This window comes from Amblyomma maculatum, chromosome 3 (assembly GCF_055883805.1).
Source record: "Amblyomma maculatum isolate TAMU_Amacu chromosome 3, ASM5588380v1, whole genome shotgun sequence".
Taxonomy (NCBI): Eukaryota; Metazoa; Arthropoda; class Arachnida; order Ixodida; family Ixodidae; genus Amblyomma; species Amblyomma maculatum.
The window spans coordinates 125,221,526-125,239,159 of NC_139346.1; the positions used below are offsets into that span (position 1 = coordinate 125,221,526).

Genomic DNA, 17,634 nt, shown 5'->3' on the forward strand with positions numbered 1-17,634 from the left:
GCGCCAGTAATATTTTATTATGCGTTTTAGAAGTAATAGACTTAGCCCCTAAAATATCGCTGTGAATATTTTGGTTGCGTTGGTCTCCTCTCAGTCATTTGGTTTCATTTTTCAGGTTTCTAAATAAAGTGTAATGACAAAATGTACTTAACTGTGAGACAAGCATGATTTCAAATACAAAGAACAAATGTTGTTCTGCTTGCGAATAATGAACCTATTGTTCTTTTCCACAAGAAATCAGCGGCAAACGTCCAGCGCCTCACCAATTGAACTCACTGTGGAACTACCGCCTCACAGCCATGGTGGGCATCTATTTGCGGGAGTACCTCAGGACCCCCGATGGATGGCTCAACTTTGTGGAAGTGGTGAGCACGCAAGGGGCCAGTGGTGGTGCAAAAAGGCTGTGATGACTGAGTAGCAAAAGAGCAGTTGAATTTCACAAGGTCATCGCTCTTTATTTTTCTTCACTTACGGGCAATCAGTAAGTAACAATGTATGAAATATCATGAAGTTGAGGTATATCACGGCACTCAGTAACTACATAGCGGAAGACACACACACATACACTGGAACAACATTTGGGCTGAGGAGGCGAGCAATGTATATGGAAAACACCTCACCTGAACATGTCCAAAAATGCACTTGATAAAAATGCACAGCATAACGAAAAAGACAAAGCCGAGGGTGCACAAATGGAAAAGCAACTGTTACTTTCAGATCTATATGACCTCATTTAGGTAAAGTAAAAACGCCGGCACAGTACACAGCTTTTGTTTTTAAATATTCATGCATCCTCATGATGCGTTCCTTTGTTAGGTTCATAGCAACCATTCAAAACTGGTATTGACTTAACTGGAGTGTAATGTGAGTTTTTTGTTGCTGTAATGCTCTTTGTCTTTGTCTAAGATAGTGGGGCTATCCGTGCACGCTAGAAATGTTAGTTTATTGCGTAATACCTAGTTGTTTCATCTCCGTGTGTGCTTTCTGTATAGTTCTGTCCACGTGACTGTAGGGTGTTATACAGGCTGCTCATGAAGGACATATCGTAAAATTTAAGGACATAGTTTTCAGCGCAAAGGCACGCGGCTAAAGGAAAGAAGAAGGAAGACTATAGGGACGAACACAGCGCTGACTCAAAATGTTTGAAAAGTAAGACGAGCAGTTCATGCAGTCATTCGCAGAATTGGGCATTGCGGATAAAACTTCGGCAATTATTTTCGGGGTTCAGTGAGGAAGATAAATGAAATATATAGCCCTTTATTCATTTTTTCTATCATGCGTGTTTATATCGCAGCATTACAGGCAGTAGCATTGGTAGATGATGCTATTTTGTGCAATTATGATAAGCATGAGTGTATTTAAATGTCTCGAGCTTCAGCACAATCCTCCTATTTGCGCAAGTGAAGCCGTGGCCGTCAGCAACAAAGTCGTTTCTGGTTCGACGGTGCATGTGGTGGTTTGCCTGACATAATGAAGATTTACAGGCAACTGTTACTGCTTTTCGTTCTTGACCAGGTAAAAGATATCATTGAAGGCACAGTTTAAGTAGAGGACGAGGAAGATAGTTATGTAACGGTAAATGGTAGGTGTAGTATTAAAAGATAGAAAGTGTGTAGAGCATGTGAGAGAAATAACTGGTGTAATGGTATTCTTGTGGACATCAAGAAGAAATGGGCATGGACAGGGCATGTTGTACCAAGAGCGGATAACCGAAGGTCAAAGAGGGTAACAAATAGGATACAAATTAAGGAGAGAGTATCAGGAAGGGGGGCGGGGAGTAGGGGAAAGAAAGTCAGGTGGGCCAGTAAGGTTAAAAAGTTCGCAGGGGTCAAGTAGATGCAGCTAGCAGAGGACCGGTCGTTGTTTTTGTCAGTAATATGGCAGAGGCATTCGCCTTGCAGTGGGTAGATTCGGGTTTATGATGATGAAGGAAAAGCACTCATACAGCCTGTTATTGCAGGGATATGTCAGTACCTGAGGCCAATAATGCAAGGTTGTTATTGTGTCTAGTCACTCCATATTATTTTCAAGTGAAAAACTTACGCAACTAGTACGTAACTCCAGCCAGGACACTCATGCCAAATGCCGTGGTGTTGCATGCGTAAAGCCTATTTTTGTGCTGAACGCTAAGACATGTATTTCTCAGAATACGGGCGTGAAAATAAAATTGTACTAAATAATATAATCTTTATAGTTACTACCTAGAATTTTTAAATAAATATACTCATTCCGATTACTCTGAATAAATATTAGACGGTGAATGGAAGTTCACTGCTAAGTTCGCATTTTAAACATCTCTACAAATTTGTGTCCACCTGGCCGCACAACCGTTGAATAAAACTATGATTGAGAAGTGCTTTTTTGCAATTATTTCGCAAAAGACCGGGTAGTCATATTTTGACCTCCTTCTACATACCTTGTAATAACCATACGGAAAGCAGAATTTATTTTTTACATCCCGTAGTCCTTTTTTGTAATACAGAAGCATTACTACCCGTGCAACCTTGAATGTGCGCTGGGCCGCTGTGTATTCACCTTCGAATAACCAATTAAACAAACGGTAAGAATCAGTTCGAATTCAAATGAAAGCAACACGATGAGCTTCGATAGGCGCATCGGCAGACCACTGCACCATCTCGGTAGCCTGTTTTGTCATCTAGTCAGTGGTACGTTTTGCGCATGAAATTCTTTTAGCTGCCCTCACAAGTCGGAGACCCTGAGGTGAGGAGTTTAAAGCTGGGAGCCGCCATTCGGCAATTCGATCGGGAGCATCTGGACACCTAGCGAGGTTTACCGAGGCTAGTTCTTCACTCTCTAAGCCTTGGACAGCCACGACATGTGTCCAGGCAAGTGACTTTCCGCACGCCCAAACTTTGGCCCTCTTAACTGCCGACATGCTGCCATACCCGAATGTGACCAAACATCGTGTTAATCCTAGAGTTTGATTATGACGATCTCAATAGTAGGTTGAAATTAGGTGGGCTACCCTAAAGTTTGGTTCCTGGAGCCTTAAAATTCGACATCGTCCAGATTTGATAAACATTTGTGGCCAACCTAATCTGACTGTGACCGTCTGTATGTGCCTTTAAAATTAGATGGGTGATTCTCCTATGTGGTCCTCCTCGATCCCAAAATAAGCACTATTCTGAATTTGACATGAAACCTGATTTGACTACGGGCAACAAAAACGTGACTACAAATTTAGAGTGGTTGTCCACAATGCTTGTGCATTTTTCGTTCATGGGTGCAATAGAAGCTTATGAAGGGTGAGTAAAGGTGAGTAAGTGAGCGCCGTGGCCGAAAATGATTCATTTAAGTGATTTATACACCACTGCAAAAGACTGCTAGCGTCTGCGGACAACGTAATTATTACGCGGCCGCTCAAGGATGTGGCAAGGTCACCACCGAGACCATAGCAGCTGCCATTTCGCCTTTTCATGATTACCGAAGAGGAAGCGAATGTTTTAATCATGCAGCATCACCGAGCTATGGAGTATCGTAGTCTTCATATCGACTTGTAATGTTGCACGAACAACCTGATGTCTCCGTCATTTCAGTAAAGGGCTCATGTGACTCATGGGGTTACATTTGTACCTTTCCCAGAGTGTTTTCGACATTTACCACTAGCATGGCGAAACTTGCTGGCTTTGAAATGTAGCCTAATTATTTAAGTTGTCATAGAAACGCTTGATATTATGCAAATTTTTTGAACATCACATGATACAATGCTACATAAAGCACACTTAAATTTACCATCTAGTTAGTGCGTCTGCTCCTGCTATCACTCGTGGTTCTGACGAAGTCAGTGTGTCAGAATTGAAAGACGAAGCAGAGCCAGGCTAACGTGTCATGATTTGTCAGAGGAAAACTAATCGATGCAGATGGTTAGTCGTGTGCTAAAAGTTACTTCTACATGCACAGAATTGCTTAGTGAGCTAAACTGTCAGTTAGGCTTTTTTTTTCTTATTTCAGTTGAACATATTGTCTCCAACAATTCAAATCTTTATTCTTTTTCGACAACCGCCGGCATGCGGCATTATCATTATGACTACAGCGCACGAATCGCTTTTCTATTCTTTGTTTGTTCATGCTCATTGTCGGTAGACGCAGCCTTATCAATTTCTTTGTCACGCAATATGTGCCGAGATGTATCTCGAATATTCCAGCCACCCGCGTGTGTTCCTCAATGTTCCTGGTTATGCTAGTCAGTTTTTGGCTTTATCTAGATGTTCTTTGCCGCCTTTATATTGAGCGTTGACGCGCGACGAGTATTCTAAGTTCGACGACTGAAGATCACGTTAGCTATTATCCCCGAAAGCAATTCGATTATTATTTTTTTTTTTTGTGAGCGCAAGTCAGCGCAAGTGACGCGCCAGTGTCTTCGTTTGTGGCTACCAGGCTTGTCATAAATATATGACAATACCAAATTTTTGGAAAGGGATGATGGCGGTAATTTTTATCCTTGCGTTCACGAAACTCGCCTTGGTTCAAGACGAATCTTACTTCACAGCGATAATAGATCCTTTCTATTTATGCCTACGAGCCATTAAAGCTTACCGCGCACAGGAACAGTAAATGTTCACAATTGTACAGCCTGTGGAGGAGATAAACATTAGGCAACTCGTAATATCTAAGCCACTCTGTATCATGGTACTTCAAAAGACAACCGAAAAGATTACATGCAAGGATTCCTCACAAAACGCCGACCGCAGTTGCTCAGTGGTTATGGAGTAAGACTGCTGAACCCAGAAATGTGACAAAATCTGGGGTGCGGTTGCCGCTTTTATACGGAGGCAAATGCCAGGTGCACGTGAGTTGTGCGATCTCGGTCAACGTTAAGAACTGCAGGTTGTGTGAATTTTTGGGGCTGCTCTCGTAGCCTGAGACGTTTTCGGACAATGAAACCTGCAAACCAAACGTACATAAAAGGCGAAAACATTTTACAGACCAGGATAAACTGATTAATTATAGTGCTCCTCAATGCCTTTCTCTGTCAATTTATTATTTGCAAGGTTTCGGCTTGTTGATCACCTCTCAGAATTTTCACACTGGCTGCTTTAACAAACAGTACTGGCCGCGCTTTTCACGTAAATAGAATTCCTGGTATTTCGATTTTGGTTCGCAAATTATGTGCTAAGTACAGCAAAGGTTTCTCATGTGACTTCGCGTGGAGCTTACCATCATGGGGCCTTCAGCGGAAACAGAATAAAATTTACACAGGATGAGTGCCCCACCAATGAAATTTTCGTGACAACAGACTGGTGCAGTTGTGAACAATTTGCGAGTGCTTTGAATGTGTAACCAGTAATGCTTGCCTTATGACCTCGTGTGCAGGTCTTCGGCTCGGCTCTGTGGGCACTTTACGGGGTCTTCGGTGCCACTACGTGGAGTGAAGAGTTCCTCTACAACTGCGCCTGCGCCATCGTCTCCAACGGTGGCGTCTTCTTAATATCTTCCTCGCTGAGCATTCCCACCGCACTTCTGCTTCCCAGGCTCTTTTATGTGAGTTCAGATTTGAAAGGGCTCATTATTAGCATGCAGCGCCGCCTTGGCTTTAAGTAGGTATAGGGCCGTATTTAGGAAACTGGCTTCAAAACTCGCTTTGTGACGCTAGTGAACAGGTGTACTTTATAACTGTGCACTTTATAAATGAGAGCAAGCGATTGCTTTCGGGTACAATGTGGATGAAGCTTTAGTATGAAAACATACTTAACGCCGGCGACAACCAGACAAACTCGTCAACACCATCCCAGTCTCCTAACCCCTATATTCGCTAGAACAGACACTTACAAATTTTCGTTCTTTCCACGCACAATAACAGATTGGAATCAGCTAGTTAATCCACTGTTCCTTGAGTTTTAACCAATTGCTGCTATACTGTGTTGTCTTTTTTTTTTTTTTTGAAGTGTTGCGTTTTCGTTTGTACCTTGATTGGCTTGTTCACCCACCCTGCTTGGACTCAGTGTCCGCAGTATTTTGTAAATAAATAAATAAAAAAAAAATATTTTCGCTATTGCATAGCCTTCACAGAATATAGACGATGGTAAAGAAAACAGACGTCAATAATAAAAGTTTCGCTCAGAGAACTCAGTTGCCTTGCGGCGCTTGGGCATAACGCACAGCTTTCTAATAATTTTATTCAAACAAAGACCACGTAATAAATCATATCTTCAATAGGAACATAAGTTTATGAACACCTCCCGAAAAACCTTAGGTAATCGGTAAAAAATGCAGCACGTTTGTTGGCTAACAGGAGAGAGTTGGAGAGGTGCATATTATTTTAATTCATTTTACCCTAAAAGCAGTAATAAATCGTTATTATTATTTTTGTCATGTCAAACAACTTCCCTTCAGCCTAGGCTGAGCCGTCTGAATCTCTACACAGCCTTCATTCATAGACCTAGCCCCATTATAGTTGCGTATGTTGCTAACTGCTCTTCCGATGCCATGGTTGTAGTTGGCGGTATTCGGTGGATATTTTTGTATTGTTGTTCAGTGTCTTTCTTGTCAGCGCACTATTAGTCGTGTCGTTCCGGAAGCGGATTCCACAATCCCAAAAGTACGACGAAGTGGAAGGGGGAAAAGAGAATAGAATAATCTCGACAGAGAAGGTCATTTTTCTGGCTGTAGCATGTCTAAACAACATATATGGTATCAACGTCACCCTTGACCCAGCTCTCACGCGGCAGACGCTGTTCCATCAAGGGGCACCTATTACAATATAATCATATAGTAATGATATACGGCTGCTAATTATGCGTTAATTTTGCATTTAAAGGACAACCTTAGGCTTTTAGAACTACAGGAAAGCATTATTGGGCTTTGTGATAGTATTCGGATGATTTTTGAAGTTAGGTCTGCACATGAAAGCATAATTTCGTGGATGTAGAGCAATTAGGTAATTAATTAGAGCAAGAAACTTTAATTCGACATGGAAATAGACATGAACGTCGATATAGTGTGCAGACGTCAAACCAACCAAGGGCGTCGAATTTTCACAAAGTACGTTAAAACTTGCCAAAATTTGCGAGAACCCGGCGAAGCCTTAATGTCAGGCCTGGGCCTTGCGTTACAACTAAATAGTCAAGAAAAAAAGACAAAAAAAGCATATAGTAAGAAAGAATAAAGAATAAAAGCAGTAAAAACAAGGACTGAAACTACTAAAAGCGAGAAAAGCAGACGGTAAAAAAGAAAAGGTGCAAAAACAGAAAAATGAGGGGAAAAACGAAAACAAAAATGAGTTAGAGTTGCAAATAAGTGCAAGGAGTACGTCACAGGAGAGGCTTTACCCTTACCGTACTTAAGAAAGATCTGAGTGCTTTAACGAATTTTTTTCTGGGGAATTCGCTGCTCATCCTCCCCTCCATCCATTCTCGCACTATTACATTCCCGTCGTTTTCCTGTTTCTTCCCTAAGCAAATGCCTCCCGCGTTGCATTTTTTCGCTCCTTTGCTTTTAACATTTTGCCGCACCGTCTCCCCTCAGTGTTTAGGATGCGCGCCGTTAAGTGAGTCGGTTTCCTTCATTTGCTTTCCCCAAAACCTGACTAATATGTCATTCGGCAACACGGTGTCATTGCTTCCTGGTCCTATCACTTGCCGCAAGGTTCTGTTTACTTGCTTTCCCCTGTTGAGCTCACCCTGTGGAAGGAAAACGAATCCTTTATCTGGCCAAGCAAAGCAATATTGGTTGTAACTCCAGTTTGCACGAGTTAGCTGATTCAACTCAACAAAAAAGAAACATTTGAGCTTCAAACTAGTTCGGAAAGGCACATTTCTTTTTGTTTACTTGCGTAAAACTTAAGCAGTGAGTATGGGAAGCTGGTGGGCTGTTTGAAACGCTGCCGTCTGTAGCCTTTTATTATAGTGCTACGAGATTCGAAAGCTCTTTTCAACTGACAATATTTGCCCCTCTGCTATGAATAAAACATTAGGTGGGGTTTAACTTGTTATTAAACCTAGACATACGCGAAAGCAATCTGCATGGCTACGCTTAGGTTCGGCTTCAAAATAACGACATTGCTTTCGCGCATAGTAGTTTAATCTATATTTTCAGATTTTTTTTTTATGGCATAGGAGAATCACTTTACGTGTGAGCACCCCTTGCCTCTCGTCGTTGGCCATTCTCATTCTGGTGTAGAAGACTTCTATTGGTATGACATCATCTCTACGTCAAACTCCGTCACAACGTTCGAACGAATCCTCTGTCCTAGCAGTTCGCTGTTGTTCGCATCTATCAGCTATTGAGTTATCGTCGTCTTCGTCTTTTACGTGTGCTTCTTCTTCGTATTTTTCTTCTTCTTTTACTTCTTTTTCTGCTTCCTCTCCTTGTTTTTCTTCTTTTACCTCTGCTTTTTCTTCGTTTTGTTTTTTCTTCTCCTTTTCCTTCTTTTTCTTCTTTGTCTTCCAGGGTGACACGGTGCCACGCTGACGATTTGAAAATTTAGCGGAATGTATATTCCGCTGCAAAACCGTTCAAGTAACGCGGTCATGTTTTCTCAATGCTACATCTCCATCAAATAGGCTCTTAATGCGTATTCAAAATAAATGTTGTTGTTTTTTTTCAGTACAGCGTATTCCATCTCGTAGCTGCCGCCTGCTACATGTTTGGCGGCGTCGGAAGCGTCCAAAATGATTCCCACATTGATGGGGTGAGCGATATTTCTTTACCCTTGCAGCATTCAGAGGTAATCATGTACGCTAAATGTCCTAGGGTGTTTCAAAGTTATACAATTCATAAAAATATGAATGTCTTAACCCATATATGAAAACTACTAGGGCTTCAATGAACTGCCTTAATTAGTAGTAAACTTCCATCATATAGAACGCTACCGAGGCTTCTTTTTGTGGTCTAACAACAACGACTTACTTGTCTCAATTCACCTTGATGTAGGTCATAGCAGCTTTCGTGCAGTTATGTTTCAATTTCGATTACAAGATGCACGTTAAATCTAAACGGGGTGGCATTGTTTCTACAGCATACATGGTGTATACTAAAGAATGGGGACCGAAACTACCTTATTCTTACTATACGCACATTGCACCAAGATGTTTCTTGTCTCGTTAAAGAACATACTAGATTGGGTGACCACATTCTTCCACAGTACGTGGAAAAATTATTGACAACCTTAGTCTCCCGTGTTCGCCAAATAGTTATTTGGATACTGAGTTTATCCGTCCATCGTAAAAGGTATCTAGAAAATTTAACTTTACAAATACGTTTAAATAAGAGCACGTATCCTAGTCAGTCATATCGCTGCACCTTTTCCCCTGAATCGCAAAGTTAATTTATATATCTGCGTTTGAGAACATATGGTGGTGGGAACAGGGAGGTGAGTGAACATGGTGCAGGGCATATACGTCACAACTACGTGAAAGGTGAAAGTGATGATAGACTCATTCTGGTGTCTACTTTTTCTCAGAAAACTGCGCATCATGAGCAAAACTGTGCTTTGTATTTTGCCATGCTGCACTGAAGCTGTATGTCAGATCGAATACCTTGATATTGCCCAGCAGTATGTTTTGACAGACAACTTCGAATAATAAAATCAAGCCCCTCAACGACCACTTTACATTATGCTGTACATGCATCCTTTGTTGGAAAATTCTGTATTCGCGAAAAACACATCTTTAAGGAGGCTCAGGTTGCGTACTTTGCCGCTTTTCACGAAAAAGTTGCAGGGCTCAAATCTATTTACCCGTTTAATGTACAGTGCTAGTCCATCAGCACTATTCTATTTAGAGCTGGACTAGCTTTAACCTGGTCTGATTAGGTACTCGTACCATGAAACACTACTGCTATCAGCACTCAGGCAGGTTTCCCCCTGTCACGGTTAGGGCACGTACCGATAATGTTTATGCCTTTCGAGCTAAATGCGGTTATGAGAAGCCCGAATAAGCGCTCTCACTTTGCGCCAGCCGATAACTTTTGGTCAGCTTCATAGATGCGCCCCGCCCTACATCACATCTAGGTATCAGTGACTGAAGAACAACATGCCACACATAAGTGCAACAACGAAACGGTGTTTCATCTCCAAAATACAGGAGATGTTGAATCGATGTCATGGCAACCATTTTTTCCGCCAGAAAACACCAAAGCAGAGCAAGTTGAAGTAGGCAATGATAAGGTGATTGGATGTAAACGCAGATTTTCGTGGTGCCGCATCCACCACAAAATGGCCTCCACTATACTGTAGGCGCATACTCCCTGTTAGGAATCTCTGAGATAATCACAGGAGTTGTCTCCGAATATAAAGCTATTTATGAAGCAGATAACACTGACAAAAAAGTAGCTAGAAGAGTGCACCTTCCTTTCTGGACTAGCCTGTTGAAGTAGCATTGAAACACTTTAGCAACAGATGATAACTGCTGCGTAGAATAACAAATTAAGGGCCAATTATCTGCAATTGCCTCTTCCGCTATGAATTTATTAATTTGGTAAAATTTGAGCTGTCTGTGGTTCAGCGCTTCCGTAAGTATTTACGGCTATAAAATATATTGTTTCTTGATATCGTAAGTCTTTTTACTCATTTTGGAACTGTGCGATTTGGGTGTGGTAGGCCAACAGCGTCCTTTTGGATGAATGAGCTATATGCGCTCTCGCGTAGAAGAATTAGTCGAAAAAGGATTATCGACCTCGTTCATCCGCTAGACGCGTGCAAAGCTATCGGCGATGTGAACGCCATAAGGGTCGTCTGGGAAACGTGGCAGCAACATGCAGTCCTTTAACGTCCACCGATATTGCAGATTACACAAGCACAAGCTTTTTTTAATTTACATCCATCAAATCGCGCCCGCTGTGGTTGCGTTTGCACTCACGACCTCTACATCGCCAGTAAAGCGCAGTAACCACTGATCCAATGCAGAAGGGGCGCGGCATGATTTAGGAGACAGTAATACACAAGTATTCAAAACATTTCTCTAAAGGAGCAGCGCAAGAGATAGGACGAACAAATTTGAACAACGCAGGTGACGACAAAGAAAATATAACACATATAGGGGCTGCGGACTGAGAATTTAGAACAACACAGGCAATGTCCTGTTATATTGGCTGTCCGTACACAAGCGTTCTATGTCCAGCACTGTTCCTTTCAACAATGTTACGTCAAAAAACCTGCTGCAGCACAGTCATGAACTTCAACGCTTTGAAACCTTTTAGTCCTGAAGTGATCCAAAATGCCAAGGAGAGGCTGCGTAACCCCGTTTTGTCGCCCCCTGTGTAACTTTATCTGAACAAGCGCGACTGATCGGAGCCGAATACCTCCAAATAGCTCTGGATATTTTCTATAGTAGGTTTTAGCATTCGGTTACGCCGAGCCTGCATATTGCCGCGAAACCTTCAATCGCCGTCGCGGATTAAGTGAAAAGTTGTTGCGTCGATACTTTGGGCCATACAAAATCCTTCGCCGCGTCGGACCACTGGACTATGAAGTCATTCCCGACGGAATGTCAGCATCACAACGGCGACGCGCACGCCCAGAAATTGTACATGTTGTGCGGCTGAAGCCATATTACGCGCGTTAAAGAATCTGTGGTGTTTAAACTTTGCAGTGTTTATGTTTAAGTTTCTCTGTTCTGGAACATCGAGGCGATGTTTTTTTAAGGGGGGAGTAATGCCGCGAAACCTTCAAAACAGTATTTGTCGTTTTTTAACAGCCGCTGGCATACAGGCTTATCACTCTGATTCTGGACCGCGTATCAGTTCCGTAATCTTTGTTTGTTAATGCTCGATGTCGCGAGTCACACCTTTATCAGTTTTGTTGTAGCGCAAGATGCACCGAGATCTGTCTCGAAGGTTCCGGCCACTTGGGTGTCTTTCCACAATGTTCCAGCCCGTGCTGGTAGCTGTTTGCGACGTTATCTAGATTGTTCTGTGCACCCTTTAAATTGAGTGCTGCCGAGTGTGACGAGCATTCTTTGTTCGACGATCGACCAACACGTTTGATGCTATCGCCGCCGCGGAGTTGGTTAGTTCTTTTGCGGGCGCAAGTCAACCCAATAAAGAGTTAATTTCCGTACCATCAAGCCTGTGTCTTCATTTGTGTCATCGACCCTGGTCACCACCACGTGACAATATACTAACCGCTCCCTTAATGGCTGTCCATAAACTTTTACCCTATAAGCGCTAATGTTGACATTTGAGCCATTTTATGAGCCACTGACAATCAGGTGTCAAAACGGGTTAAACGTGTACTTAAGGGCGATTGCTGCAAGTCCTAAACTCCTAAACTTGGCTACTCTAGAACCAATGGTAGTGTGCTTACAACACGTTGCATAACATCTCGTTGCAATTGTTTTGGGACTGTAAAGATTGGTTGCATATACTGCGGCTTCGCGAGGGCTGAGCAAAGTTACTGGAGAAAATGCAATACTACTTACTATCCACAAGTCTAATTGTCCAAATTCTATATCAAGGGCGATATAGAACTTATACTTACCGCTGTTGTACCTTGTTGGGTATAATGGTATTGTATAATGTAGTTTACTGGACGTTCTTGGTTGGAAAATCAGTTCGCAATAGATCATGACATCAGTACCTTTATTTCGCTTTATAGAACTTTTAAAAGCTAAAATCACTTATTGCATTTATGCGTAGAGCTTTCAAGTTTTTTGCTTAAATACAATTCCTTGTTTTTCGCCAAGGTGTCTTAGCCTCGTTATTGCCCCATTTGATTTGTTTTTGCAATATTCATAAATCCATCCCTCATAAACTGCAGCGGACACTGAACGCCACCTAGATCAATTAGTTTTCATTTTTGCAGCCTTTCTGCTTCTACTCCTTCACCAATACAAACTTCACTACGCTTGTGCATTTCCAGATCATGGCCATCCTTTGTGGATCATTCCACGTCGCTCACTTCTTCCATTCTTTGCGGCCGAAGCCAACGCAGCAGGAGGAATGAACGGGATTTCTCCCGGTTTTCAAGCCACAAAATCGACGCCATCTAACGTGCTCCCTGCTGTCTGCAACCAAGTGTTATTCAACTGTGCGCCAACTTGAACTTTACAAATTGCTGCCACTTTCAGGCTATAGTGAACAAAACTGACATCAAACAGCACTGTTGGGAGTGTTAAATGTTATATGTCATTTAGAAAACTGTAGAGAATAATAGTTCATACTTTCAGCCTAAGGCAACTTTATGTAAGCATAAGTCTACTAAATTTAATTTTATGTGAAATAGAGTAGCGTGGTTGACTTTCGTATTCAACGTATCAGGATAAAAAATTTATACGCTACGCTGGACAGCAATTGGTTGCTTAACGGTGTCAAAAGCTGATGCTACCAACTGAAAACACCATTTTTTTATTTCTTGTCACCTGCAATTATTGTTCCGCGGGTTTAGGCGACACATTGGCGTCATTATTGTTTTGTGAATACCGCTCTATATTGCACCATATTACTTCTATGAAACGTTCTCGACGTGCCTGGTTATTGGAACTTGTATCTCTGCTATACAATTGTAAAGCCACCCCCCTTCTACCCACTACCGACACGTACAACCCCTACAGTGGGAGATATTTTTGTTCCGATCAGTTTTCATTTGTTGGGTCTTCGGCTTAAACTTAAGGCAGAGATGTAAGATTGGGTAAAGTTTAAACAATACACGGCCCAGGTTCCGGCATTTATGCAGCTGCGCAGCACTCTATAATAACCAATACATATTGCCAGGCAGCACAGTTTCCGGATTGACTTTGGGCGAGCTTGATAGTCACCCTGTTGTTTTCAAGCATTGTCCGGAGTTATATCTAGAGTAGCAGAGCTATTCGCCTAAAAACGGCGTTGCCGTGAGCTCAGTGCCTTGAGCCTTCCATGCATGAGCACACATGTCTTTCGTGTCCCACTTTACTGACAACGCGTACATGCAGGAGTAAGCTGGAAGCGTATGGTCAGCCTGCGCACTATTTTCACAATCTCCGGACGGAGATGGGAGCTCGGCGGTGCAGCCCAGCGGCCGCTCTTGGTTCCGGATCCGTGAGTCAGGTATTTTATTGCGCTAGCGTTAGATGCCGCAGAGGAGCATCGGGCGCCTGCTCACAGTTCTAAGCAGGCACCTGCCCCTCACTATGTCGAAAAGGAAAGCTCCTCAAACTGAGGCATCCAATTTTCCTACCAGATTTCGAACACAATCTGACAAAATTTGAGCCGACACAAGGGTATGGTGATGTTTTTTGTGCTGAGCCAACGGGTTACGTGCACCTGAAATATCACTTCACACAACTAGTTCACCGCAAGTGCATCCAAAACTAGCGGAGAATTCGCATCCACGTGAAAAGGGAGCAGTGCGGTCGCGCCACCAGACATGAGCTTGTGTTTCTTATAGACACATCTGGGAAAGCAAAGCGACGAGGCTGTTTCTTATGCTGATTGGTGGTAAACCAGTTGAAATACAGGTATAGTGGCTGTTTTACGAACAGATTAAATATTTCTAAAACATGGCAATGCAAAAGTAATCAACAATAATCGGAAGAAACATCTCAGCTTTGACTGACAATTTAATCCAAACCTCTTCTAATTGTAAAAGTATTTTAGCTCTAAACAATTGTAATACCACAGTCCGGTTGTTATTACCAATGGGGAGTCTAAAGCGGAGGACAAAATGAAGCCGTATCAACATTAAAGCAATGAAAAACTAAATTTCTAGAGCCCAAATGAATTGGATCATTTACAGCGCCTCTTCTTTCTGCACCGAACCAAAACTGAGACATTACAAACTTTGCACAAACATGACGTCCAGTGATAAGCTACAGTGACTACGGCGCCCAATTAAAGCTGAAAGAGCTTTCTTGTCGCGGTTTCTTGCCACGAAAAGCACGGTTATTCCGAGATGTGCTCTCTTTATTTGGAAGCAAGGGCCCAAGAAAAAAACAATCAAGGCAAAACCGAGCAGTCATTTCGATTTTGGCGCAATAATTGCAAAGCATCGCCAGAGGAGAGGCTGCCAGCACGATGCTTCGAGCATGTTCATTACGCTCAATGGCGGCATCATGAGGAAAAAGCGTGGAATTTCCTCACATTATTGCACTAGAAAAAAAAATGAATTTTGTTTCGCCTGAAAGACCCATGTGGTATCATCTTAGTCAAAGCTTCAAACTCTAAATGATCACTGTCGACGGAAATGCGCTTATTAAAAGGTTGATCAGAGTGTTTGCTCATAAAACCGTATGATTATAAGATGTCTGCAGTATATGCTGTCCGCAAAGGCTGAGTTTGACGCCGCTGACCTTTTTTTTTGCATTTGGAGCCTTTTATTTTGAAGTTAATTAAGCTTGTCGCTAATATACCCGACACGTCCTTAAAGTGATTATACGATTAAAATTGCATTTTGCATATCAAAGTGCGTAACCCATTTGAGAGGGTATAGGGTCGCGCAAAAGATCCAGATGTTTTTTAGAATCAGTCACCACAAATATTATGAGTGGGACGCAGCTCGGTGCATCCGGTGACGAGGCTAGCTCTCATAGGTTTACCTGGCACAAGCAGCAATAAAATGTAAACGGGCTACTTAAATCAGGATCAAGACAACTAACGTCAATTTTTTTCATGTCCTAAATTTTACATACGACCACTGATGAAAATAGTCCGTTTGCATTGGAGAAGTTGTGCACTCCTGGTGGCTTGTACTTGCTTCTTTTTATTTCGTGAATGGACATTTCGTTACCACAGCAATATCGTTAAGGAAAGCTAGTCGAATGCAAGGAAAACATTCGTGTATCTTTACAAAACCGCAGATATATAAATTAGTGCATAGGGCTTTCCTGATAGCCATGACAAAAAAAAAACCTGAAGGAGAGGAAAAAGAAGGGCTAGCATGAGATGAAGACAACGAAGGTGAGCGCACAAGACAAGTTATTTGGATACGCGATTCATGCAACACATTGTTGAACTCCGTTACTGAGGTTGCCAAGCGAAATTAACAATGTTCGAGGGGTGCATCACTGCGCTAGCTGAGGTTTTGATGTGATAGCATGCCTTTGTCTCAGGAAAGTATTCATCGTTGGCGGACCTTAGCAAGGCATATATAGGTGAGATGGGGGAATGATTCCGCGATGAAAAAGAATAACCGGTAGGTAGGCAGTTGCTACACTTTTATCTAGGTAAACCGTATCCGAATACATGTTTTCCGCGCAGCAATCTGGAATAGAGTTCTAGTAATTTTTTATCACATACACGTTGTTGCAATTTTTTCAACAGCATGTATAGGTGAGTGTATACCTTACCAGTAGCATTACCTACTATGTGAAATGCCCGCTAAATCGAAATAAAGTGTGGGTATAATGTCCTGTGGAAGGGTTTATGCCATAAAACATTGTATATTTATTTCTTATCGCAGTCTTTGTATATATAAGTACTCATACAAGCCATAGAAATTTCCGTGGACTTCTCTAACGCAGAATGAAGCCAATACTTAATTTAGACCGTTCTTATTACTTTTTTATTTATTTATTTACACAGAATACCTGCAGCGCCCCCACTGGAGCATTGTTGTAGGGGGGAAACAGCATAAAAACAAACAGACGCACAATACAATACATTTTAGAGATGATGGAGTGACACAGGAAAAAAAGAAAGAAGGGAGAAATGTTGCAGAAAACCAAACATGCGCACGACGCACTAGATAAAATAAAAACTGCGAAATGCAGCACACCTTTGGGAATACAGTAAACAATAAAGTGGGAAAATGATGAAATATACTCAGGTAAATAACGAAAAATTGCATAAGAACAAGCACGTGTGCGATATACGCGGCGGAAATAAACAATAACAGAACAAAATGCACAAGGATCAAGGTGCACAAGGATCAAGGTGCACTTTAGAGGTTATGGCGTACTATAAAATATTGCTTTCTAAGACAATTTCCCGACTAAGAATTATCATATTTAGTATTTATTGCTCTCAATTTCAGGGTCTTGTAAGCGTTTTTACTATGCGGTTCTTGAAAGTATAATATTCTTATACTTTGAGCACTATCGAACTGTATATAGGCGGAATGTACTTGTTTTTTTCTGCGGGCTAAATTCGCGATATCATTTTCTTCAATATTTTACGAGCGTGAAAGACTGTTACATGTCTCTGATAGACTCATACCTATGACAAATCGTTCTACTAAACCACGAAAAACGTTATTGCACAATATGATATTTGTAGTACCGCATCAATGAGCGTGGAATCAGGTTAAAGTATGGTTTGAGTTGTAAAAGTACCCCATCAAATATTAGACTTTCAGTCAAGGAACCTAGTATGTAAAAACTTTTTTCTACTCAGCTTTAGTCGATACCGAACTACTAAAGCCGTCCGCGCTAAACTAAACATTCATTAACGCAATGTTTGTACGCGCAAAGTTTTCTCCACTGTTCGCGCTTCATTACCTGACTTTTCAAGGTGCCTCTCGATATGGCAGATGCCGTTGTTCAGGGTTCTATCACGCCACGGCTGTTGTGTACACGCTACGTTTAATGACATGCCTTTCTCAAAGCCTTGAAAGTTGTTATTTATGACTCCCAAGAATGCTGACGTGCTTAAGCAAGCTGTACTCCTTTTTTGAGTGGAAACCGTGAAAACGTTAGAGCTTGAACAGGCCCTTAGGCTCTCGATCTCAAAAGTGGATGCGCCTTCGCAGTAACATGTGCTAGGTGT

At 42.0% G+C, this 17,634-nt stretch overlaps 1 protein-coding gene across 1 annotated transcript; it reads left to right on the forward strand.

Moving 5' to 3' along the window:
- Positions 1-299: 299 nt before the first annotated feature.
- On the forward strand, positions 300-12,901 carry LOC146195952 (uncharacterized). The gene is made up of 4 exons (XM_084596885.1): positions 300-365; positions 5,335-5,502; positions 8,567-8,650; positions 12,818-12,901. Exons 1-4 carry the CDS (start codon positions 300-302, stop codon positions 12,899-12,901), a joined length of 402 nt encoding a protein of 133 aa, XP_084453011.1.
- Positions 12,902-17,634: the final 4,733 nt, after the last annotated feature.